The 26,432-nt window shown below is 37.2% G+C and overlaps 2 protein-coding genes and 1 long non-coding RNA gene across 7 annotated transcripts in view; 2 read left to right on the top strand and 1 right to left on the bottom strand.

Annotated features, from left to right (window-relative positions):
• Positions 1 to 16,255, top strand: part of ECD (ecdysoneless cell cycle regulator) — a 73,128-nt gene extending 56,873 nt beyond the window's left edge. Inside the window, exons 15-16 of one of the 2 annotated variants that reach the window (XM_037803942.1) lie at positions 4,109 to 4,160; positions 4,465 to 4,690. In XM_037803942.1, coding sequence (XP_037659870.1) covers positions 4,109 to 4,122 — 14 coding nt within the window. In that variant the 3' untranslated portion in view covers positions 4,123 to 4,160; positions 4,465 to 4,690. Of the gene's footprint in view, positions 1 to 4,108; positions 4,161 to 4,464; positions 4,691 to 16,232 lie in introns of those variants that run through there. The other variant, XM_037803943.1, reaches the window with a different exon arrangement.
• Positions 11,446 to 17,769, bottom strand: LOC119509999. Its single transcript, XR_005211794.1, has 3 exons — positions 16,822 to 17,769; positions 12,341 to 12,450; positions 11,446 to 11,688 (listed from the first exon to the last, which is right to left on the bottom strand). It is a non-coding gene; the product is annotated as an uncharacterized LOC119509999 (long non-coding RNA).
• P4HA1 (prolyl 4-hydroxylase subunit alpha 1) overlaps positions 16,540 to 26,432 on the top strand; it is a 99,634-nt gene continuing 89,741 nt past the window's right edge. For 3 of the 4 annotated variants that reach the window (XM_037803952.1, XM_037803951.1, XM_037803949.1), the window contains exon 1: positions 16,541 to 17,190. The gene's annotated coding sequence lies outside the window, so the exon portion shown is untranslated. Of the gene's footprint in view, positions 17,191 to 26,432 lie in introns of all 4 variants that reach the window. The other variant, XM_037803950.1, reaches the window with a different exon arrangement.

The raw sequence follows: 26,432 nt of genomic DNA, 5'->3' as shown, positions 1-26,432 counted from the left end.
GAAGACTCAGTTATGGTGAACTAGGTGGCAATACCTTGCAGGGCTGGGGCAGCATTCTCTAGTACGCTGTGTATGCTCTGAATCAGTGTCCAGGAAACAAGGGGTTCAGGAAACAAGGGGTGGAAATGAGAGTGGCACCGCTCACTATTACCCCTGGTGACCCACTAGAAAAATTTTTGCTTCCTGCCCCTGAAACCTTAAGCCCTGCTGATCTATAAATCTTAGTTTCAAAAGGAGGAGTGCTTATACCAGGAGACACAACAACAATCCCACTGAACTGGAAATGAAGGCCAGGTCACTTTGGGCTTCTCATGCCTCTGAAACAAGAGGTAAAGAAGGGAATCACCATACTGGCTAGGGAGTTTGATCCTGACTATCAAGGGGGAACAGGACTGCAACTACACAGTGGAGGAAAAGAAGCGTTTGACTGGAATACAGGAGATCCCCTAAGGCATCTCTTAGTACCACCTTGCCCGTGATTAACGTCAATGGAAAAAACACAACAATCCAATCCAGACAGGACTACCAATGGCCCAGAAACTTCAGGAATGAAAGTTTGGGTTGCCCCACCATGCAGAGAACAACAGCCAGCTGAGGTGCCTGCTGAGGGAAAAGGAAACATGGAATGGGTGGTGGAAGAAAGGAAATAATAAATACAAACTACAACCACGTGACCAATTACAGAAATGAGGACTGTAATGGTTATGAATATTTCTTCCTTGTTTTGAGTATTTTTGTATATGTACATCAAGCAAATATCTTTGTTTTCTTCCCTATCTTATCCTCTTATCATATGATGTAAGTTGTATTAGTTTCATGTAGTGGTATTTAAGTTTTAGGATATCAAGTTTAAGTGTGAATGTTACCCAAGGATTTGCACCCGATTCTGAGGAGAGTTAGTGCATTTCCAGTTGTATGCAGGACAGTTGAATATTGTTAGGTGAAAATATGACATTGTTTTTATTTAGAGATTAAGTATGGTTTAAAGAGATGTGTATGGCTGCCAATTTGACAAGGGGTGGAGTGTGATAGTTAGGTTCATGTGTCAACTTGGCCAGACGTGATGTCCAGTTGTTTGGTCAAGTAAGCACTGGCCTGACTGTTACTGTGAGGCCATTTCATAGACTTAAATCATAAGTGAGTTGATCGCATTTATGGCTGATTATATCCACAATCAACTGAGGAGATTACCTTCAACGAAAGACATTTCATCCAATCAGTTGAAAACTTTTTAAGGAGAAGCAATGACTTTAGAAGTCAGAATAGAGAATTCCCATCTCTACTTCAGCCAGCTGGCTTCTACTGGGAAATCCATCGAAAACCTTCATCAGAGTTTGCAACTGGCAGCCTACTCTATGGAATTTGAACTTTTGCTGCCCCACAGTCATGTGAGACAATTTTGATAAAAATCTCATAATACTTACAGATATCTCCTGTCAATTCTTTTTCCCTGTAGAACACTCACTAATACATACACTGTCTCCAAATATTTTCTCCCACTCTGTTGGTTGTCTTTTTACTTTCTTGATAATGTCCTTTTGGTGATCAAATGTGTGTCAATTTGGATGTATTATGTCCCCCAAAACGCCATTATCTTTGCTGCAATCTCGTGGGGGCAGATATATTAGCATTGATTAGGTTGGAATTCTTTGATTGAGTGTTTCCGTGGAGATATGATTCGATCAACTGTGAGTGAAACATTTGATTGGATAATTTCCATGGAGATGTTACCCACCCATTCAGAGTGGGTGTTAATTAAATCACTGAAGTTGTGTAAAAGAGTTTGCAAACAGAAGGACCTTAGAACCTGCTAAGAGTGACATTTCAGAGCTGCAGCTGAGACAGACATTTTGAAGATGGCCATTGAAAGCTGATGCTTTAGAGAATGCCATTTTGAAATGCAACCTGGTAGCAAGCAGACACCAGCCACGTGCCTTCCCAGCTAACAGAGGTTTTCTGGATGCCAATGGCCTTTCTCCAGTGAAGGTACCCGACTGTTGATGCGTTACCTTGGACACTTTATGGCCTCAAGACTGTAACTTTGTAACCAAATAAACACCCTTTATAAAAGCCAACCCATTTCTGGTATTTTGCATAATGGCAGCATTAGGAAACTGGAACAAAATGTTTTTAAATTTTTTAAAGATTTAAGTTAGCTGCCAATATTTCATAATTAGGAGACTTCATGTAATAATATGAATTTTTGTTTCCATTGGAAAAAATAGAAGATTTGATTGTTCAAAAGGACTTGGTTTTAGTTGCCTGCATTTCCACATTAAAATAGTCCTCTGCAGCCATGAAGCAGTGTTCATTTTAAATGAAGAAGTGCTCTCCCACTTATCACAGTCTCTGTCTTCCCTATTACATATCCCCTAGGCAAGCTTAATTTACCTTCCTGGCCTCTGTAGGCATCTGAGTTTTTGACTCTTGACTCTACGTTGAATACTTTTTTCTTTTTTCTCCCATTTTCCAATTCTAAGTCTGTCCTTCTCTGAAAATTTCTAAAAATCATTAAAAATAATCTCCAATGCAGGGGTATTCGCCTACCCCACCTCAATGGTTGCTAACATGACCACAGACATAGGGGACTGGTGGTTTGATGGGTTGAGCCCTCTACCATAGGTTTTACCCTTGGGAAGACGGTTGCTGTAAAGGAGAGGCTACGCCTCCCTATGGTTGTGCCTAAGAGCCTCCTCCCGAATGCCTCTTTGTTGCTCAGATGTGGCCCTCTCTCTCTGGCTAAGCCAACTTGAAAGGTGAAATCACTGCCCTCCCCTCTACGTGGGATCAGACACCCAGGGGAGTGAATCTCCCTGGCAACGTGGAATATGACTCCCGGGGAGGAATGTACACCCGGCATCGTGGGACGGAGAACATCTTCTTGACCAAAAGGGGGATGTGAAAGGAAATGAAATAAGCTTCAGTGGCAGAGAGATTCCAAAAGGAGCCGAGAGGTCACTCTGGTGGGCACTCTTACACACACTTTAGACAACCCTTTTTAGGTTCTAAAGAATTGGGGTAGCTGGTGGTAGATACCTGAAACTATCAAACTACAACCCAGAACCCATGAATCTCGAAGACAGTTGTATAAAAATGTAGCTTATGAGGGGTGACAATGGGATTGGGAAAGCCATAAGGACCACACTTCACTCTGTCTAGTTTATGGATAGATGAGTAGAAAAATAGGGGAAGGAAACAAACAGACAAAGGTACCCAGTGTTCTTTTTTACTTCAATTGCTCTTTTTCACTCTAATTTTTATTCTTGTTATTTTTGTGTGTGTGCTAAGGAAGGTGTCAGGGATTGATTTAGGTGATGAATGTACAGCTATGTAATGGTACTGTGAACAATCGAAAGTGCGATTTGTTTTGTATGACTGCATGGTATGTGAATATATCTCAATAAAATGATTAAAAAAATTTTATTGAAAGAAAAAAAAATCTCAAATACATAAATTTTCATTTTAAATCAAGAAATCTTAATATAAGATATAACTCAAGGATTTATTTATCATTTTAACATATTTTATTTTATTCATGAGGAATATAAAAAGCTAACCGAAAGTATCCAAGGGTTAAAAATTGTGTTACTAGGATTCAAAAAGATTTTTACCCTGATGATCTTGTCCAGCTTGCAATTTTGACAAACTAGGAACAATGATGAAGCCATGTGAAACAGAAGGGAATGGTAGAATTGAAAAGAAGTAATGTAAGGAGTCTGGAGCCCTGCTCTGACTTTGGCCAGCTGTGGGACCTTGGATGAGCTTACTATTTTGAGCCTTTAATGACCTGGTTAAAAAAAGGAGAGTTGAATTAGATAATTTCTAAGGTCCTTTTGTCTCTTTGATTAATGAAATTATACAAAGGGAAGAAATGTCATCTAAGGAACAGTTTTACACTGGGCAATGCCAATGGTACCCGGTATCAAACTTGCCTACAATGGCATTGCTATTACATATTAATTTTGATTCTATCATTTATAGGGCTCTTTATTTTAGTTTTAAATTGCTGTGGGTTTACATATTTTAATGCTGAAAAGAAATTGTCTCTAAAGAGGCTCAAACTTTCTTTCTAAATAGTCATCTTCTAATTAATCTTCTTTTTTGGCAGTTATTTTCACATAGTTCCCAGAAAACTTCCAAAGATGAAAAAGTTCAAGGAAGTAAGTATCCACTTTAACTACTAAGGAGAAGAAAAACTGGATTATTTGGTAAAAATTTAAATGTCAGTATTGAATAAGTGAAGTTTTACCAAAACAGCATTTAGTAGGAAGTGCCTCTAAAGGCATGTTTCTCTGGAAGTCAGAATTTACTGTTCAAGCTTGTCATACTTGTCAAAACACTTAAGTAGCTAAGATGATGGATGTTAGTAAAAATATTCCATGACCGTGGTTAGGGAAATAGTCATCTTTGAAAGGCACTGTGCAATTATGTATTAGAATTTTTCACTTTCTCTTTGTTTCATAGGTTTTGAAAAATGGATATAAGGAAAAGGGATTTTCCTTTTTGCAATGTTGAAGCTAATTATAATGCTAAATTTAAAGATTTGCCCCAAGTTTTCATCATTCTTGTACTTGATAAGCATTTGAAGTTTCGACATGATGGAACATTCCATCAGTCTGTTCTCATCACCTGACTCTTGGCAAAAATTACCATGTAAAGTATATATTAAAAATACTTGTCTTTTTTAAAATCTTAATTTTATTTACAAACACACTATATCCACCAAACATATACTCCCCCTTCCTCCTTCTATCCATCCCCTAGCAACATCAAATCTATTGTCTCTCCAAATTTTCTATTTCTAGACATCTCTTGTAAGTGACATCATATAATATTTGTCTTATGTGTCTTGCTTATTTTACTAAGCACAATATTTTCAAGTTTCTTTCATGTTGTAGCATATCTCAAAATTTCATTCCTTCTTATAGTTAAATAATATCCCGTTGTGTGTATTTTCTACATTTTACTTATCTATTCATTTGTTGATAAAAGTTTTAATTTTGATGGGGTCCAATTTATCTACTTTTCCTTTTGTTCCTCATGCTTTTGATGTAAAGTCTCAGACTCCATTGCCTAATACAGGTTTCGGAAGATATATCCCCTATGTTTTCTTCTACAAGTTTTATAGTTTAGTGCTTATGTTTAGGTCTTTGATCCATGTTGAATTAATTTTGTACATGGTGTGTGGTAGGAATCTAACTTCATTCTTTTGCATGTGCATATCCAATTTTCCTGGCACCAGTTGTGGATGAGGATATGAGAAATTGGAATTATCTATTTGCTGGTGGGATGGTAAATTGTGCAGCCATTTTGGAAAATAGTTTGGCGGTTCCTTAATATGTTAAAAATAAAATTACCATATACTCAAGAGAATTAAAAACATATGTCCAAAGAAATACTTGTACACAAATGTTCATAGCAGCATTATTCAAGTAAAAAAGTAGAAACAACCCAAGTGTCCATCAGCTGTTGATTGGATAAGTAAAATGCAGTATATCCATATAATAGAATTTTATTTGTCAGTGAAAAGGAATGAAGTACTGATATATGCTACAGCATGGATAAACCTCAAGAACATTATGCTAAGTAAGAGAAGCCAGTCACAAAAGACCACATATTGTCTGATTCCATTTCTATGAAATGTCCAGGAGAGACAGAAAATATATTATCCTTGGAGAGAGAAAGTAGGTTAGCATTTACCCAGGGGCAGCGGGAGGAAGATGTTGAGGGAGAATGGGGAATGACTGCTACGGGATCAAAGCTTGTTTTATTTGAGTGATAAAAATTTTCTAAAATTGATTGTGGTGATGGTTGCACAATCCTGTGAACCTACTAAAGATCCTTGAATTGTATACCTTATACAGGTAAATTCTATGAGATTTGAATTAAATCTCAATAAACCTGGTAAAAATATTAAACCAGATCAATTGTATTAAACAATTATAGTGCATGGGTAGTATATACAACAAATATGGTATAAACAAGCCTTGATTAATCCTTGTATTTTTTTAGGTTATGAAGTAAAAATTGTCTGAGAAAAGACAATTAAGTTCAAAGCAATGCTATTTGTTCAATTATGTAATAAATTAATAATGTGTAGACATTTATGGGCACAAATTCAGCCTTAAAGTCATTGAATCCCAGCCTGACCATTTGGTGGTGAAAGTGATATAACAATATATTTAAAGATGCATTTGTCCATTCAACAAATACTTGCTCCCCCATTATGTGCCAGGCATCATGCTACAGTTGGGGATACAATGATGGATAAGATATGATCTCTGCCACCAAAATTCTAGATATGTATGTACATGTGTGTATGACGTGTGTGAATGTGAGCATGAAAGCGTGTACAGGCATGTGAGACCACAGCCCATTTACTCAGCCTCTGACTAATTACAGAAGTGGGCATTAGGATGTAGGGCTTACATTAGTAAACTTGGAGAGGAATTGGAAGTTCATTTTGTAAGTAGGCTTGTAATTGGATATTGTCTTACTTCATGGGGGACAAGACATAGATATTAGCAAAGAGGGATGCAAAGGGGCCTTCAAATAATAAGCCACTGACAAAGATCCCTGTTATTTGCATAGCCAGTGGTGCCAAAAACACTGGAGGTCCTTCTGCTATTCTTCAAGAGTGGAATACCGTAGCTTTCTCTCCCCTCTGTCCTCCCAAACATGGTGTAATACTTAACACACTTGTGAATAGAGCTAAGACCAAAGGCCATAGCCGAAAGACTAAGTTCGAACTAAATGAAACCTTAACAATTAAGGTATACCAAGGTCAAAATTAATTAGAACACATAATTTTGTTAATAAAATGCAGTTACTAGACTTAGCAAGGACTTCTATTTCCAGTTAATTGAACTTTTACTCTCTTTGTTTTCCCCACCCCCACCCTCCTATTTTTTTGTGCTTGTTGTTTTATACGGCTGCCTTTGGGCCATTTCATTGTAATGGTCACTAGCAATTCCATCAGAAAGGTGACAGAAGTTAAAAATGACAAAGGTACAAAATTTTCAGTTTTATTATCTGTTAGAAGGTTGGCAAGAGGCTTTCAACAATGGGTTGTAACTGTAGCTAACTTTCACTTCTCTAGGGCCTTGTATAGATCTTTCTAGCCTCATCTTCATTCCAATATGTAGAGGGGTTCTGTGCCGTTAGAGAAAGGGTACACTGTATGTGGTTATAGTCTCAAAGCAAATGTAATTTCTTCCATTACCTAATCTAGTGGGCTTCAGTTGGAGACATTCACAATCTCTAATATTTTATAATTTAAAGATTATCCAATTACATGATCATTAAGTTTTCATTATTGGGTGAGAAGAATTTGGAGATTTTTTCCTGTTTTACATTATCTATGCTATCTTTATTCGTACATTATAATGGAGACTTAAGAGGTCGATGTGTCATTTATCTCTTGTCACAATCATCCTTCATAACAACTAACCATAAAACTGCAGAGAAATACAACAAGAAGTGTATGTTACAGACTTGGAGTGGTTGCCTAGATGATTCTACTGATCTTGGCCAGGCTTTAGGAGTTGATACATTGTTGGATAATCTAAGATGGCCTTGGCTGGGACAAGTGGGGCAACTTGGCTCTGCTCCATGTGTCTCATTTTCTAGCAGGCTAGCCTGGGCACATTATTTTCATAGTGATGGCAGAGGGCAAAAGCACAAGTAGAAACATGCAAGTCTTTGCTTGCATCACAGTCAAAGCTAATCATATGGTTAGGCCCAGAGTTACAATGGGAAGGTATTACTAGGGCACATGCAAAGGACATGGATACAAGAAATGGAGAAGATTGGGACTGTTAATGCACTCAATCTACCACAGTAGCTCTATTAAAAGTATTTCTTAAATTAGTATAGGATATGAACCTGTGTTATTTCACTTCAGGATTGACTTAGACCTAGCATTAACCATAGACTAATTATAGATTCTATATGTAACCCTCCTCTTCACCCAAGTCCCACACCCCATTTTGATAAGGATCATCATTCCTGTTTGATAATTTTTTTTTCAAAGCCTTTGAAACAGTCTAAAACTCATCAAGTTTGTCTCTATGTTTAAAAAAAAAAAAAAAAAAACCCACACAAGTATATACCGGACAGTATTCAAAGATGATTTCCTCATATTAATATAGTTCTTCATATTTTTCCAAAAACTTTCAAAATAACTATCCCAATTGATTCTCATAATGTCTTTGTGTAGTTGATGCAACCAATATTATTATGAATTTACTGGATGAATAAACTTCAGCAGAAAAGTTAAAACAATTCACTCAGGGACACCCTGTTATACTGTTAAGGGCAAACTAGAACCTTGGTTTACTGATTCTACCAGTGTGCCTTCCAAACCAGAAGTTATTCTTCCTACCAAGTACTATTATTCTATGACTGAACAAACTCCAAGCCATAAATGCTGAGTCTTGCTTCACCAAATAAAGCTGAGATTTCTGACATTTTTGCCTGGTTTGTTTTAGCTCTTGACAAGTTCTTTTGGGTGGAAGAATGCATGGACTGGCCAAGTTTTCCAAATCTTCCAGACAGCCAAGTCAGACACTGAGTTGTTTATAAACAGAAGCATTCTTCTGAAAAGTAACTTACTGTTTTCAGTAAAATATTTTAAAAATTTGTATGTATTTCCCATGCTTTACAGAATACTTGTTGGATATTCCCCTGCAAGCTATAGCACTTGAAAATATTTCAAATTTAGGACTCATAGGTAATATAGTAGTGCAGAAAGATACCAGAAAATGGAAAAGGAGCAAATGGAGTCTGATACAGCTGTCATGCTGTTGATAAATTGTTTACAACCAAACATAAATAATTTATTTCTAAAACCTAATACAATGCCTGGTATTTTGTATGTCCTCAGTCAATATTTGTTAAATCAATGTATAAATAAACAACTAAAAGACTTTCTTTTTACAACAGTTGCCCAGTAGAAGGTAGTCTTCTCCTGACAGCATTCTTTTCCCTCTGGGAAACAGGTACATATTCTTTGGGAATTAGAAATTATGATTCAAAACAAATGAAGAGTTGAGAGCTGACTTGGAGCCATCTTTAAAATGGCTCTTAATACTAGTACCAGGGTACTACATCAGTTAAGAAGTGTTTAGTTACCTGCAACTGACTTTTGATAAAGTTCAATTTTAATTTGCTTAAACAATAAAGGAATTTATTGTCTTACATAACTAAAACATCCAATTGTATTTCAGCCCTCAAATACCATTTGATTAGGATTTTGCTCAGTTTCTCTGCTGCCAGATCTTAGGGCTTTCTGCTTTCTTGTTCCTATCCAGAGATCATGTCTACCTTCAGCCCTGAAACAGAGTAATAGTTTCACCCTATTTGGACCAGTTTAGGTTACAATTCCTCTTCCCAAGCTCCTAACCAAAACATTTCTGATGTCAAAGGAATATTATGAATTGTTTGTTTGTTTTCTGGGTTAAGTGCCTATCCCTAAACCAATCACTGTGTCAAGAAAGAATGTCACATTATGACAAGAAAGAATGCCACATTACGCTGATTGGGTGATGTAAATCAGGCTTGTCAGGGTGTGGGGCCCACCCTGATTGGGAGGTAAAGTGAGTTTCTTGGATCTGTAGTTCGATGTCTTTTGTGATTTTTGGAACCCCTGTCATTATCTCTTCAAATATTTATTCAGCACCATTTCTCTCCCTTCTTCTGGGTCTCTTATATAGGACTGTTTGATATTGTCCCACAGTTTGGGGATGCTATTTGGATGTTTGTTTTTACTTTTTTTTTTTCTTTTTGTATATTATTTCAGATTGTTTGACCTTCTTTTCTCAGCTCAAGTATACTGATGAGTCCATCAAAGAATTATTCATCTCTGAATATTGTGGGATTTTTTTTCCTCTAGCATTTTCATTTGACTCTTTTAGTTTTCATCTCTTTAATGAAATTCCCCATTTGTTCATGCATTTTGTTCACTTTTTCCACTACATCCTTTAACATTTAATTCACAGTTATTTTGAAGCCTCCGTCTGATAGTTCCAACATCTGGCTCATCTCTAAGTCTGTTTCTATTGACTGCTTTATCTCTTGGCAATAGGGTTATTTTGTTTGGTGTGTAGTTTTTTTTTTAATTGAATGCCAGTCATTGTGTGTAGAACAGTAATATTATCTGGTAAGCAAATAAGTAATATTTACATCTGGCAATGAATACACCTCTTCTTCTGTCAGGTTGTTAAGGTGGGGGGTTGGATCAAACTAGTCAGGAGATGAGCTGAGCTGGGGCTTTGTTGTTGCTATAATTACCTTCAGTAGGCCACAGCCTTCAAATTCCTTTAGCAATAGGGTGCTGTTTCCTTGTACTCCATGTGGGGGCTGGGGTGCCAGTGAGTTTTTGTCAGTGTTTTTGCTACCACCTCAGCTTTCAATTGTCCCCACATTCTTATGCTACAGAGGAGCTCTCTCTCTCTCTTGCCCTTCTCTCAGGTAAGAGGAGGCAAAGGGAATTCTCTGTTGTTCTGGTCAAGCCTCAGTCTTAGGTAAATAATGCGTGCTTGGACCTTGGGGGTGGGATTTTTCAGTATTCCTGCCCCTCCTCCTAGTGGCAACTAACTATGCCTTATATGTTGGGCATGAGTCTCCTGCCCCTCCCTCAGCAGTATCCTCAGCTTGGTATAGGCATAGGATCCTGGGTCCAAGAGAGTTTCCTGCCTCTCCCTGGAGGATAGAGGGCTTTTTCTTCTATACTTCCCCCATCTACAACATATTTTCGCCTATGCCCTTGAGGTGAGAAGGTTTGCTGCCCTGTTTCTAGTGGCTTTTGCTTCATAGGATAAAAGGGTCCAGGGAAAAAGAGGGGTTTTATGTTTAACTCCTACTGGCTGCCAATTACCTCCTTCATGATGCACCACTGAGGCGTTCTCTATGATCTCCTGCCCTGTCCCTAGTCTTTCATGTGAGCACTGGGTAGAGGCTATGGGGAAGCAAGTGAGTGCAACCTACCCTTGTTCCTGAGGCCCCCAGCTGACATGCTGGGCTACACTTGGCCTTGAACAATTTGTTAAAACTTTTTGTTAATTTCTTCTTACCCATTTGTATGGCTGTTACCACTCTCTCCCATACTCTGCTAAAGGTCTAAGCTGTGTGTCCCATTTTTCCTTGAAATTCAGGTTACTTGGATGCCTTGTGGCCTCAGCTTTCTTAATATACTCAAGGAAGGTTATAATTTTGTAGATTATATGGCATTTTTTCTCATTGTTCGAATGGAAGCAAAATTCTTTGCAGTTTTTCTACATCCTAAGTGAAAGTAGAAGTCACACCTAAACTGAAAAGACTGGGTAGTTTAGAGAGTCTTAATAAGGTTGGAAGGTGGTGGGAGGGATGAATGCTAGTTAGACAAACCACAATGTCCATTTCAGGTACAAAATATAATAAATTGTACAATTCTGGTAATTGATTTTGTAAAGGAAAAGTTTGATTTTATTTGCTCAGCCAATATACAGGTTAAGATATTCTAGGTAATGCTGCAGTTATTAATGACCCCCAACTTTAAGTGCCTTAACATAACTAACATTTATTTTTCATTCGAGCTACACATCCAATACAGATTATCAAGGCAGGGGAGAATTTGGAGCTCTGCTCTTTGTAGGCACACAGGGAATAGGACTGATGAAGACTTCATCTTGATATGAGTTTCCATGGTAACTATAAGAGTGGAAAGGGAACAGAGAAACACACTTTGAATCTTAAACATGTCAGTTTCATTGGCCACAGCAAGTTAGTTAACCACAGCTTACCTTAAAGAAGATGGATAAGTACAGACCTTTCTGTCTAGAAAGAGAAAAGTCCTGGAAATATTTGAATAACTTTAGTGACTAACACAGGGATGTAGCCTTTTTTGTCCAACAACAGAAAGATATGAGAAGCTATAATGTACAGTTGATCCAATTTGAGAGTTGAATCCAAAGAAATCAAAGATTAATTCAAAATCTGAGCTGCAAGTAGATAGCACTTCAAAATTTTAGCCTTTATATTTTTGTTGTGTGAAGAAAATCTTCATGACAAATTGATTATTAATGGCATAGTGTGTTTGAAACCTACGATGGTTCCTGACATTTCAAACCCAAAAAGATTCAAAATCAAACTCTTCAACTTCTCTATAAATTCAGCTCTAACTTTCCCAGCTTCTGTATTTTGTTTGGTGATAACCACTATTCTGACAGTTTTCCAAGCTAGAAATCATGGCACAATGCTTAAGTAACTAATATGTCCTGCTTTACCAGTTTGAGGGTACAATATGGGTTCGTATACCTTTTAATATTAAAATTTTAAGTTCTCATGCTCCTATCTTACTTACTGACAGAAGGCCTTTCTTCTTTGCTGGGGTCCCTCTTCCTCAGATAATTCCCATGATCTCAAGAATGCTTATCCAGTCTAAGAGGTCAGTCGTAATTACTACATTCGCCTCTAGGGAAGAAAATTAGGAAGTTTACTGACCCTTGAGAAACATTGATGACTTCAGCCATTGTTTCAGTCATGGTTACACAGTGAGTGTATTAGTTCCCTATTGCTGATATAACAAATTACCACAAACTTGGTGGCTTAAACAAAACAAATTTATTATCTTACAGTACTGTAAGTCTGTAGTCTGACTGGGCTAAAATCAAAGTATCTGTGGGGCTGTGTTCCCTTCTGGAGACTCTAGGGGAAAACCCATTTTCTTGCCTTTTTCACCTTCTAGAGGCCACTCACATTCATTAGCTCATCACCCCCTTCCTCCATTTTCAATGCCAGCAACATTACCTCTCTCTGATCCTGCTTCTGTCCTCATAGCTCTTTCTCTGACCACAGCTGGGAAAGTTTCTCTTTTTTAAAGGACCCATGTGATTAGATTGGGCCCACCTGTATAATCTAGGCTGCTCTCCCCTTCTCAAGGTCCTTAATTTAACGGAAGTCCTTTTGCCATGTAAGGTAACATACTCACAAGTTCTTGGAATTAGGGTGTGGACACCTTTGGGCAGGCCACATGATACAGGTGGTTTGTTTATCCCAGTACAGACATTTCCTTCAATTTCCCCCAATTCTCACCCACAGTTTCAGCTACATTCTAGAATCCCTTGTATCATGACCTTCACCTCTCCACTCATAAGCAAGGAGGAAGTGCCTATCACTCCTAGTCCCCAGGTCCATCCCCATGTCTAATAACATGTCATTCATAGGAAAACCTAGCCTTTCACACACTGCATTTTTCCTTTGTTCAAGATGAATCTCAGAATGTTATTCACTGCTTAAAATGTTTCAATGCCTTCCCATTGCGCTTGTTACAATACTATACAGACCCTGCATGATACAGCCTTTTCACACATACTTCCCCCATCTCATCTCCTACTGGTTTCTCCCTTGCTTACTGTATTATACCAAGTACACTGAATTTCTTTTAACTTCTCAAATTCACCAAGATTTTTCCTGCCATAGGATTCTCCCACATATTCATCCCTTTCTTTAGATTGCTCTTATTCACATAGTTCATCTGTCTAATTGATGTCTCAGTTTAAATATCTCTTCCTCAGAGAGATTTTCCCTGTGTTATCAATCTAAATTATGTCCCTCCTGTTATTCTTTCCCATAGCATCCTGTTATTTTCCTTTATCACACTTATCAAAATGTGTAATATATTTGTGTGTGTTGTTAGTTTCCTTCAAAGAATTTTAACTTCTAAGAGATCGGGAATCATATACCCATATGCTGGGTATATGGCTCATAAGAAGCATGCAAATATATATTGGATGAATGAATTCCTGTTACCACACTGCAGGTTTTAACTCTATCCAGTAAGATTATAAACTCCTTAAAGGCAGAAATTGTCCAAGTTTGATCTTCCACAGCCCAGTAGCCAGTGCCTTGAATACAGTAGGTGTTCAATAAATGTTTATTCATTGAATCATGGATTACTCCAGTCATCTAGACTCTATTTTCTTCCTCTTCTAATTCATGCAGCATATTTCTGAAATATTGCTTTCATCATTTTAATCCCTGGCAGAAAAACCTACTCATTATTACCTATTTCATCAAATTCAACTTTATTCATTCTAATTCTGAATGAAAGTATTTAATATTTTATAATCCTCACAACACAATTTAAAGTTTATATACTCTCTCAAATGATTATGAATTTCATGTGTGAATGCAGGCTGATTAAAATATTTCCTAATGACTGGGTCTATGTCTTCTATTTTGGCTTCCTCTCTTGTGTGACACATAGGTGGTCAATGTTGAAGGAAGAAATCATTCAAAATGTGAAATAAAAAGCTTATTTATTATTTTCTATGTAAAAACTGCTTTGACAGTCTCTCAAAGCAAAGTAGACTGCTAACCTTATATGGTATTTTGGAGAAGTTTGAGGTTCAGAGATTGGTGGGAGTGGGTTGACATCAGCTGTAGAAGCGTGATTACTCTGGTGGTGAGACTGTTGATGACTGGCTGATTTTTAGAGGCATGTTCACTAGAGTAAGGATATTGTTAATTAGTTGACTTTAAAAAGTGGAGAAGAAGCCAGACACATTTGGACAAATACCGTGTGACTCCTCTTACATGAAATAAGCAACTGTACAGAGTCAGAAAGTAAGGTTACCAGGGGCTGGAGGGAGGGGGGATAGGGAGTTATTGCTTAGCAGGCACAGTTTCTATTTGGAGTAAGGAAAAAGTTTTGGTAATGGATAGTAGTAATGTTAGCATAATATTGTGAATGTAATTAACACCATTGAATTGTACATTTCAAAATGGTTAAAAAAAGGAATTTTTATATTGTATATATGTTACCTCAATAAAATTTTAAAAAACATGGACAGTTGTCACTGATCGGCATTTTAGGAACTTGTTCATTGAGTTTAATTGGTCATTAACCGATTAAACTGAGTTGAGTTGTTACTGATCAATTGAGTTTTAATTCAGTTCTCCTGGTTACTCTTCACCATAGCTAAAGAATTAGTCTTTGGAATATAGGGTCTTTAATATTTTTATTTAAAAATATTTATTGATTGATCAATTTCAACTTTTTCAGATGTTAGAAGAAATTTCTTGGAGGTTTACAGTGAGGCTAGAACAGCTCTGCTCCAATGTTTGACCATTCTGAGGGAAGTCATGTCATTCTTTTTCTGCTGTCCAAGATATCTCTCACCTTCATTCTAACCAAGCAGGAATAATCAAGTTGGGTGGTTATATGTATATTTTTGGGGGGAGAGGGCAGCCAAATATAAAAATATTGACAAATGCTACAAACATAAAATCCAGAAAAAGAACACAATAATTTTATTACTTAACTGCCTGACACACCTCTGTATTTACTTTTGTTTCCTTATGTTTTTTTAGGCTTCACACTCTTTGGTTGTCTCATAAGACAATAATTTTGCAATACTTTTCTCTAGAGAAGATAGATAATTTCACTTTTTCCTTTAATATGGTTGAATAAAATTTTATATTATTGATAAAGATAGGGTAGAGACATTTTTCATCTTAACAACTCATTGATAATATGTAAAGTTTTAGGATTGTTGTCAAATTTGGGAATTAAAATAGTTAATTAAAATAGCTAAAATAGTTCAGGGCACATCAGGGTTCTTTAAACTGATGACACTCTAGTTTGTTGTGGACATCCATGTTAAATTTTCTGAGGGAGGATTTTTTTTTTTTTGTCTAAGCAGAGATAAGCACTAAATTTTTTGTTTAAAATTTTGTACATCCAATAATTAGAAGAATTTCCTACAGATTAGCTTCAGGCTCCCTACATTTCAACTCCTCTATCCACATATTTCACAAGCTAGAATATAGGACACCTTTAAATAGCTATGACATCTGGCCCTAGACCTTTGTTTTACAATGCTGGGTGGGTCTGTACAATGGATGGTAGAATAATCTTAGAAGCCATTTCTACACTGGGACAGCTGGCAATATCTTAACTATACATGGAAGTAATTATGAATTATAAAAACATATCCTACTAAATTCAAACCAAATGTATCCCTAACTCAACTTTCCCTTAGCTAGATTTCAAAAATGCCTGCTAATCACTCCAACACCAGTAGACATGGGGAAGAGCCATGGAGGGGAAATCAGTAGGGAAAGATTTAGCAGTTTAAAGATTGCAGTTAAAATATCTTTTACAGATTTCACAAAAGCACTGACAAGTGAAAAATTATCTCCTTCGTTGTCTGCTCCCTGATACTGAAGTTTCCTTTTTTTTTTTTTTTTAGGTATATAATGACTGAGGCAAATGTTAGACTGAGACCGATACAATGCTGGATAATTACTCATTATCACAACCACAGAAGTTATTCTTTACCGAGTCCTTTGTGTGTGCTAGGCATGAGCTAAGCGCTTTACATTTATTATATAATTTAATTTACATATATTTTACATATAATTTACATATATTATATAATTTAATTCTCACAACGATCCGGTAGATGCTACTGCCATTCCCATTTTACAGATGAGTAAAACTGAGCTACAGAGAGGTGCTGAGGCCTAATGTTGTAAGCCAGGATTTGAACTCAAATAATCTGATTTCGAGCCGGCAGTCCATTATAAATTGATAAAGTACAAAGAGGGCAGTTAGAGCAAGGTTCCTTTAAAATGATCGTGGAAGTGTGAGAGCGAGATTAGTAAAAGCAAAAAAGCTTTAGAGTCGAGACGATTGAGGTGCCAAGATCGAATGCACTGTACTGTTTTCCACCGGTCTCCTTTCTGCTTTATTTCCTACGCTTCCATGTTTCTCCTCATTTTTAAAATATTTAGTTGCTTGAGCCTGACACTGATGCTGACAGGAAGGCAATAACTCACCTGAAGAAAGGGAGCGGGGAAACCTAGGGTTACCACGGTGGCGTGGCGAGAACCCTGCGCAGGCGCCCTACATCCCAGGCTCGCCTGCCAGTCTCCGCCTCAGAATCCGTGGGCTGGCTGGGGAGCTGGTGTGCGCCGCGGCTGGAGGCGGCGGTGGGGAGGCCGGCCTTAGCGCCTGCGCAGTCGGCGGGGCGCTGGTGTGATCGAGCGCACGTAGCGAGCCCGGCCTGGAGGTTATAAAAGGGCTAACTGGCTCCCTCTGCTGCCCAGTTGCGCCGCCAGCGGGCTAAGGGAAGGGAGTGGGTACCTGACCCGAGCACTGGCAACAGGGGACTGAAGAACGCGCCGCCTCGTTGTCCCACTTCCCAGGTGAGACGCTTCCCCGACCTTGGGGACTGAAGCTGAGGCCCTTGGGCAGACGTGGCTCCTCTCGGGCGGTAGTGGCGGTCCGGTCCCTCCCCGCTCTGTTGGGATGGCTTGGGGCGGGGGGTTCTCCGGTTCACTACAGCAGTCTCGGCACTTTTCTCCTCTGGAGACTCGGCCGCTCGCTCTGCGCCTCGCGACCCCCGGCCCTCCTGTCCCTTTCTTCGGTGCTCCTCTGCCCACCTCCGCCTGTTCCTCGGCCTTTTGGGGCTGCAGCAGCCTCAGTCCCCGCCCCAGGGACCAGACTTTCTTGAATGTTCCTTCCCGGGAAGGAATCACCCTGTTGAATTTTCCGAGTTCTTCTCACACCTGGTCCTCCTCCAAAGCTGAGGGAAACGCGAGGACGGCGTGGTTTTGGGGCCTCCACAGCAGCAGATAGTTAGCTTGTGGCAATAGCGGATTATAAAGCTTAGTATTGACACTGAAGCATTCCAGGAATTTTTTTGCCCCATCGAAGAGTCATCGGGTGTGGGAAGTGGACCTCCCCAAGAGAAGTTCAGGCTTCGCTCATCTGTCGCGCGCCGCGCTGCAGCCTCGGCAGCCAGACGTAGCCTGGGGCGGCGAGTTTAGCGCTGCTTCGCGCAGAGGAAGTTTGCTGTCAGATCACCCAGTCATTGGGAAAGCAAGTCTTCTTCCTTCCTTCCCCATATATATATATTTTTTTAATAGGCACGAGCTTCTCTCTCTTTTTAGGCGGAGGGTTTTCAACTTTTGAATTTTGAGTTGGTTTACAGGACTGGTTCCCAGGTGTATGTTTTAAAAGGGAGGAAGGATGGTAGCATAAGTACGAGACTACCTATTTTTCCTAAGTAACTGGATTAATGAAATACCGTTCAATTTTTAGATACTAACACCTTATGCGTTCGAATTGAGTAAAGAAGGTCTTTGGAATTTTGCACTGTTTTCTTTAAGGGATGAAGATAATATATCCCCTTTTAGGAATTGATCCAAAAGACCAAAGAGACATGCCAGTTTCAACTTAATTGTTTCTGGTTTTTCCAAGAGCTGCGGCTCTTGGACTTGCCGTTTGGAATGCACTCTGAAGGGATGAAAAAAGCCACTACGTGAGTGGGGGAAGGGAAAAGACGTGGCAGCAGTGTTCTTTCATCCACGTTTTGCTCATTTCTTAAGGTTATGGAAAGAAAGGTATTTCCTCTTTTAGGTTTAGATGCAGTTTATGAATGAGGATAGTCTTTTCCTAAGATAGTCAGATGAAAAATTCATTCTAAAAAACAGGAACATTGAAAGCTAGTTTAAAAAAACATTTTTAAGAGATATTCTTGATTAGGTTACTGCGGAGAAAGTGGATACCTTAAGCAGGAAATATCCAGGAAGCTGCAACTGAACAACCTTGAATATATTTTGCCTTCATTTGAAATTTAAATAGCTGTTCGGTGATTTTTCTTTAACTTTGATTTTTATCCTGAGAATGTAATTTCAGAATCTTAAATTTGGAATTCAAATTTTACCTTTTTATTTCTGTGGGAAACAAATTTTATCCCTTACATTTAAAAGTCATGTCAGTTTGGTTTTGGGAACATTGTGCTTTATGTCCTGCAAGTGTTTTAGGTAGCTAGTGGCAAATACTTCTTATAGATTTATCATAGACTACCTAGGAAGATGACTACTTTGTCCTTTGTATAATGCTGTTTCCATTGACATCTTAAAATGAGTTTTATTTTGAGGTACTGAAAGCCAGGACTTTGGCAAGGAGATAATTACATTGGCTGTTTTGTGTTTTGCTAAGGTAGTAAAATGTGAAAACTAGGTACAGCTTTTAATTATTACAAAAAAGTTGAGACAGTACAAGACTTGAAAAAAGAAAGCTTTGTATCACCTAGCTAGCCCAGGTTGTTGCTGGTGAACCTTGGGCTTCTTTGGTTAGAGAGACGCTAACCTTTTCTACTTTTTATACTGACAAGCAGTATCTTTCATAGGGCAAATAGATTCCAATTCCTGCTTTTATTTCAGAGATGAAGCAAGAGTTGTGATAGCCATAAAACTGTGAACCTTAACTTCTGTAGAAGAAATGCCTTGTTATACTTAGCAGTTATAAACTGGGATCTTCTTACTGTGCTGAGATGGAAAAGTACCCTATAAGATAAAAAGCAGCAATTCTCAACCTCCTTTGGGGTCATGAAGTTGTTTGAGAATCTGATGAAATGTGTGAATCCTGGGTCAGAAAATACAGGTACACACATTTACATGAAATTTTACATACCGTTTATAGACACTTTCCCCCAGCACTCTTATAAAAACCCCCAAGAAGTGAAAGAGCTATGAAGCAAATCTTTAAGGAAATCTTGGCATCTCGAGGCAGAATTTCTTTAATATTCCTGGTAAATGTGACTGGACTTGAGTATATAGATGACCCTAATACACCTCTGCTAAAAGGATTGTAACATTGCCAAATTTTCCAAGCAATGAAAGCACATCATATTGATGTCCCCTCATTTCCTACCTTACATATTCAAACATATCTTGGATTTTTCACCCATAGAACAGACCTGAATGTAAATACAAACAAACAAACAAAAAATGAATTGTACAGGCCCTTGCCCTTAAACTTTATTACTCTTTTTACAGTGAGATCTTGACTCTTATAATTAAAACATAATGGGGCACGTGTATAATAAATGATATATAGAAGACAAGTCAAATGTATATTTATGAAACTAGTAAAGGCTTTATTCATGTGTGAACTCATTGAAATTTATTTGTGTAAATAAACTATCCTGACATTAGTTTTCCTTTACTCAAATAGATATTGTACCTCAGTAATAACGTATGAAACTCAAAAGAACTCTCATTTGGGCTTCTCGGCAATTTTTGAACTTAATACAATGAAAAAATTACTTCTTCTGGTGTTCCTTTGATCAGTATGACCCTTAGTATGTATACTTAGATGTTAGCAAAAAATAATAGAGTACAGAGATTCATGCAACTTATATATTGTCATCAGTGAATGAATACTACCTTGAATTTCTTTCCCTTCCTGCTTAATGTTGCATAGAAATGTGTCCATGTTTTGGTGGTATACATATTTCTCATTTAAATAATAATACTATAATATATCAAATTAGTATTCTTAGCCATTCTCTCCTATTGGGCATTTAAGCTGTTTCTCCATTTTAAGTAGTGCAAAAAGGAGGCTATAATTCAAGTGGTTTATTTTATCCACTTATATAGCTCCAGTAAACTTTCCGTCTGCAATTTTTTTTAAGGAAAAGAAACACATGACAATAAAACCTAATGTTCGTAATTTACTCTTTCCTCTAGAAAATTGGCTAGAGATTGGACTGGACTCAAAAAAGATTGGAAAATTCTCCTATATAAAATTCATATATAACGTACCTGACAACTTTATAAAGTGTTGTTTTATATACTTTATATATTTTACTCATTGTCTACTCAAAAGATGTTCCTATCTTTTAGCCATTGTTTAAAATTGAGTTGTTTGTGTTCTTAGTAAGTTGGGAGAGGTCATTGCATATTCAGGATACAAGTCCTTTTTCAGATATGTCATGGGGAAATATTTTTTCCCAGTTTGTGGTCTGTTTTCATTCTTTTTTTTTTTTTGTTTTTTTTTTTGGAGCAATGAGAATGTTTTCAAACCGGTTGTGGTGGTGAATGCATCACTATGTTTTCATTCTTTTAACTGTGTTTTGAATAGCAGAAGTTCTTAATTTTGAAGAAGTTAAGTTTGTAAGTTTCTTCTTTTTTGGTGCTTATCTAAGAAACCATTGTCTAAACCAAGGTCACTAAGGTTTTCTCTTACATTTTCTTCTAGGAGTTTTAATAGTTTCAAGTTTTGCATTTAGGTCTGTGATCCATTTTGAGTTGATATAAGTATATGGTATGAGGTATGGATTGAAGTTCATTTTTTTTTTTTTTTTTTACATAGAGGTATCCAGCTGTACCAGTACCATTTGTTAAGAACACTGTCTTTTATCCACTGAAATTGTCTTTGCACCTTTGTCAGAAATCAGCTGTCCATGTGTAAGTGTGGCCTTATTTCTGGATTCTATCTGTATGCCTATACCACACTTTTGGTTACTGTGGCTTTATAATAAGTCTTGAAATTAGGCTCTTTTAACCCTCCAAATTTGTTGTTGTCTTCAAAGTTGTTGTGCCTATTCTAGGTCCTTTGAAATTCCACAGGAATTTCAGAATCAGGTTGTCAATTTCTATTAAAAACCTGCTGAGGTTTTTGTTGGGATTGCACAATCTACAGGTCGATCTGGGGAAAATTGACATCTGAAAAATATTGACCCTTCCAGCCCACTAACAAGGTATCCATTCATTTAGGTTTTCTTTAATTTCTGTCAGCAGTTTTGTGGTTTTTAAAGTGGTTTTTTTGTCAGGTTTGTCCCTGAGTATTTTTTTTTTTTTTGACAGTATTGTAATGATGTTTTTCAATTTCAATTTTCTTGTAATTTTAACTGCATTGAAGATACCACATTAATACAAGATAGGAATGGAATGCTGAGGAAGAGTAGTTACTTTAGGTTGTTTGTTTTTCTTAATCATTTGCTTTGATTTATTTAAAATATGGTGTTATTTTGCTGTTTGTGTGGTGTTTTTAATTTATCGATGAAGTTAAAAATAATATGAAATAAAAAACTAGTAAAATTTCAATTTATTGTTTGTTACTATTATATAGAAATAAAATTGCTAAACTCACTTAGTTTTAATACCTTTTGTAGGTTCCATTGGATTTTCTAGATAGACATTATGTTTTACAGTTTTGTAGCTGGAGCTTTTTATAGATTTTCTTTATTTTGTTGAGGAAATTCTGTGATATTTGCAAATAGCTGAGAGGGAGACCCTCTGCAGATCTCCGATATTCTATTTCTGTGTAACTTTCTCCCCTCTGGTACTCTGTCTTAAAAATTTTAGCTGCCTTAGTCTCTTTAGACTCTAAGCTGTGTCTCCTTAATGAGGAAATCTGGTTCTACTAAGGTTCCCTCTGTATCTGCACCATGGCTTGGGAACTGTCTCAAGGTGATAACCTGGGCAGTTGCACAGGTCACCTTATTTGTTTCCCATCTTTCAGGTATCATCATTCTTGGTTGCCTGATGTCTAGTGTTTTTGCAAACTGTTCTTTCATGTATTTTTTGGTTGCTTCAGTCAGGAAGGTAAATCTGGTGGTACCTGTTACTCCATCTTGGTTATCTTGGAAATTTAGCACAATCTTTTATTAGTAGTGGTTGTGGCTGTCTTTCAGAATCAGCACATTCCAGATCTTTTAGGAGCCACGTAGGTTATAAATTTGTGAAATGGCTGGACACCGAAAACCACTGGGAATGATGAGGCAAAATGGTCTAGTTTGAATCTTTATGCCCCACGTAAAAAAACATTTAAAATCACATTTAAAAGGAATAGTGTACTTGTTAAATAAAGGCAGTCTGTTTAAAACCTGTTGCTAGCTAACAATCATAGAAAAATGAAAAAATCTCATTTGATTATACTAAGCTTATATTTGAAAATGTATTTTTAATATTTTATAGCCTCTTTCAGGATTGATGCTATGCTGCAGTTACATGGTGCAGTCTATTTCCTTACTCTTGCTCGATTTTAATAGAATTGTCTTGTACTGCCCTTTACTGGTCTGTAGCATTTGAACAGGTTGTAATGTAAAAGTTCACATGCAAATTTTGTTTGAATCTGATAAATCATTTTCCCTTAGATTTAATGTTAAAACCATGGTTAGATTCTTAAGCCAACCTGGAAAGCTTGTTTAACCATTTATAGCTTATACTTGTGTGGACACAGACAGGGGAAGTCCTTTTCTGGAAGTAAATTGGAAGTCTTGCCAGGATGGTTGTACATGGTTGTACAATATTCCAGGCTATAGACCTTTTCTACTAGAAGAATTTGAAAAGCCCAGTGTGTCATAAGTGGTTAACTTATAATATAGTGAAATCACTATTTCTCAAACATCTTATATTTGATGAGAGTTTAGTAGATATTCTAAGAAAAAAGAGTTCCCTTTTTAAATACGCTGGGAAACACTGGTTCCCTCCTACTGAGTTAGTTGCTAGAGGCCTGTGGTGTAGAGTAAGCAGGAAGATAGTGAAATCTGATTGGTAAGGAAGATACTTGTCTTTATGCTTTTTGGCTTACTTTCAAGATACCTTCAAGATAAAGAAAAATTCAGTGGAGCTACAGGGAGAAACACAATTCACTGTCATAGTTGGAAATTTGAACATATCTCAATTATTGATTGGTCACAGAGACCAATTAGTATAGAAAAAAGTATAGAAGATTTTTTTTTTTACATTTTTTTGTGAAATATACACAGAAAACTGATAACATTCAAAGTATGATTTAACAAGTAGTTATAGAGCAAATTTCAAAGAATGTTATGGGTTACAGTTCAACAATTTCAGTTATTTCCTTATTGTGAAATATAACATATATACAGAAATGTGATAACTTTCAAAGTATAATTTAACAAGTAGCTATAGATCAAATTTCTAAGCATGTTATATGTTACAGTTTCACAATGTCATTTATTTCCTTCTAGGTACTGTAGTACCCTATAGACTTAAAGAAATTTTTTTATATAAAGATTCAGTATTCATAATCTTTTGTTAAATCCTATCTTGTCAGTTGCCACCCCTCTTTTTCATTTGATCACTGTCTCAATTTTCAGGGATATCTGGGCAGTGACCAACCTAACTTGTTCATATTGAAAAGGGTGTCTTCATATTGAAAACAGGCATTGACACCATGGGAAAGGGGGCTGCATCTAGTAAATGTTCTTGGAGAGGCTGTTGCCTCAGGTGTTGGGACTTACTGGCATAGGAACACTCTTGGGGATTTAAGTTTCTGAAAAGTAAACTCAGTGAGTGAAACTTAGAGTCTCAGATAGGGACCTAGGTATTCTCTAGTATTTTCGGGACTACTGTTAGTTAGGGCTTGGCATACTGTGGCTATTTGGAATATCTAGCTGGAGTTTGCGTAAGACTAACCTCTAGGATAGCCTCTTGACTCTATTTGAAGTCTCTTAGCTGCTGAAACCTTATTTTGTTTGGTCAAAAAGGCATTCTCAATCCCTCGATGCCAGGGCCAGGCTCATTCCTGGGAGTCTGTCCCATGTCACCAGGGAAATTCACTCCCCTGGGAGTCATGTCCCACGTAGAGAGGAGGTAATGAATTTATTTGCATAGTTGGGCTTAGAGAAAGTCCACATTTGAGCAACAAAAGAGGTTCTTTGGAGGTGACTCCTAGGTGTAATTATAGGTAGGCTTAGCCTCCTCCTTACAGCCATAAGTTTCACTGGAAGTATGAAAGATTTGAACAACACAGTTTACAAATGTCATTAATGGACAAACGTAGAACTCTGCATTCCACAATTAGGTTTTACACATTATTTTCACACATTTATGGAATACGTAAAACTGTTTGAAGTCCCAACAAATTAAAAACAGAATCATAGAGGCCACATTCTTGCCCAGACTGAGATTAGGTTAGAAGTCAGTAAATGGTTTTCATACATTTGGAAGCTAAACATTTCTGAATGACTCATGGGTCAAAGAAGAAAACATAGTAGAAACTTATTTATAGTTAGAATTAGACATTCAAATAAAGTCTTGGGTGGGGAGGCTGCCCAACATCCACTAGGGGATACCAGATGCCCAAATAAAACAGAGGTTCTTTTCTTCTTTCCTTTTCCTTTCTTTTTTTTTTTTTTAATACAGATAATCAACTGTTACAGACTGTCTTTTTCCCACTGAATTGCCTTTGAAACCTTTGTCAAAACGATTTGACCATATATGTGTGGGTCTATTTCTGGATCCTCTATTCTATTCCATTGACCTGTAGGTCTTATTTTTCTCAAATAATACACTTCCTTGATTATTGTAGCTTTATAATAACTCTTAAAGTCAGGTAGTGTGATTCCTTCAACTTTGTTCTTTTTCAAAATTATTTTGGCTTTTCTAATTCCTCTGCTTTTCATTATCAATTTTCCATTTCATTCCTAATATTTGTGCTTTTTCTGACAAGAGATTATTAATTTTATTAGTCTATAACAGGGAAGGGGAGACAGCTTTAGGCTTTGTAGAGTCTCTCCTGTGTGTTTGTTTTCTATTTTTATTGATTTTTGCTTTTTATTTCCTTCCTTCTACTTTGGGTTCATTTTTAGGTTGGGCATTTAGCTCATTAATTCTTAGCCTTGCTTTTTTAAAAACTATGCATTTCTCTCTGAACATTACTTTCACTGTTTCCCATAATTTTTGATATGTTTGTTTGCCTAGTTAGTTACTGCAACCCTTTAACTTTTTCAGAGCTCTGAGAAAGATGATTCTACCAGTTTTTGCTTATTGTTCAGAATTCTGGGGGGGGGGGTGGAACCCTGGAGTTCTCACTTTTCTTGCTCCATTGGTCTACCCGGTGTGTGTTGTTGAAATGATCTTAAGGTTCTTTCTGAAAGGAAAGACTTGGGACTTTGGAAGAGCCTGCAAAAGATGGTCCGTGTAGCACCTTTTGTTATTGCAATGTGCTGACTTAGAGCTTTCTTCCAACCTGAACCTTGAAATGATGTTCTGTTGAAATTATGCCAGTGATTGGTTTCACTGTTCAAGTACGCAAAGTTGTGGGAAGGAAGCTAGCATGATTTTTGAGTTTTTTGAAAGCAAAGTTGGTAATACTATTAAAGCTCTTGTTCATCAGATTGTAAACACTACAGAGATAGCTCACTCTCTTTAGGAGCAGAAGTATGACTGGTAAAATGGCAATTTGCAGAGGGATTGTAGGGAAGAACAGAGATACAACTAACTCTGTTAGTAATCTGCAGTTGTCTTAGAAAATCCTTCCTGCTTAGATAGGAGAGGCATACCAAGTCTTGATTTCGTAATAACCTGAATTAGAATCCTGAATTCATGTTGGTCTTTTGCATTGACCATGAAAACTGTCAAAAAGATTAAAGTCTGAACACAGTTCTCAGGAGGCCTACACTTGAATGTGGGATCTTTATGAGGAAAAATAAAGGCTGGAGCCCTCTAAAAGATGGTTTGGAACAAGTGTGGAAGATGTGGAGAGACTGTTAAAAGGAGCCCTGTGGAAAAGCAAGATGCATAAAATGGGCTATTGAAATTAAGCATTTGGTAGTGAAGACAACTTTTAGATTAAAATATCAAGCATTCTTGTGTCTGCTTTATGTATTTTTGAATGATTTGTC

Source organism: Choloepus didactylus, chromosome 15 (assembly GCF_015220235.1).
Source record: "Choloepus didactylus isolate mChoDid1 chromosome 15, mChoDid1.pri, whole genome shotgun sequence".
In the NCBI taxonomy this organism is placed as follows: Eukaryota; Metazoa; Chordata; class Mammalia; order Pilosa; family Megalonychidae; genus Choloepus; species Choloepus didactylus.
Note: the sequence above shows the minus strand (reverse complement) of the source record. Positions and strands in the feature narration are given on the sequence as shown.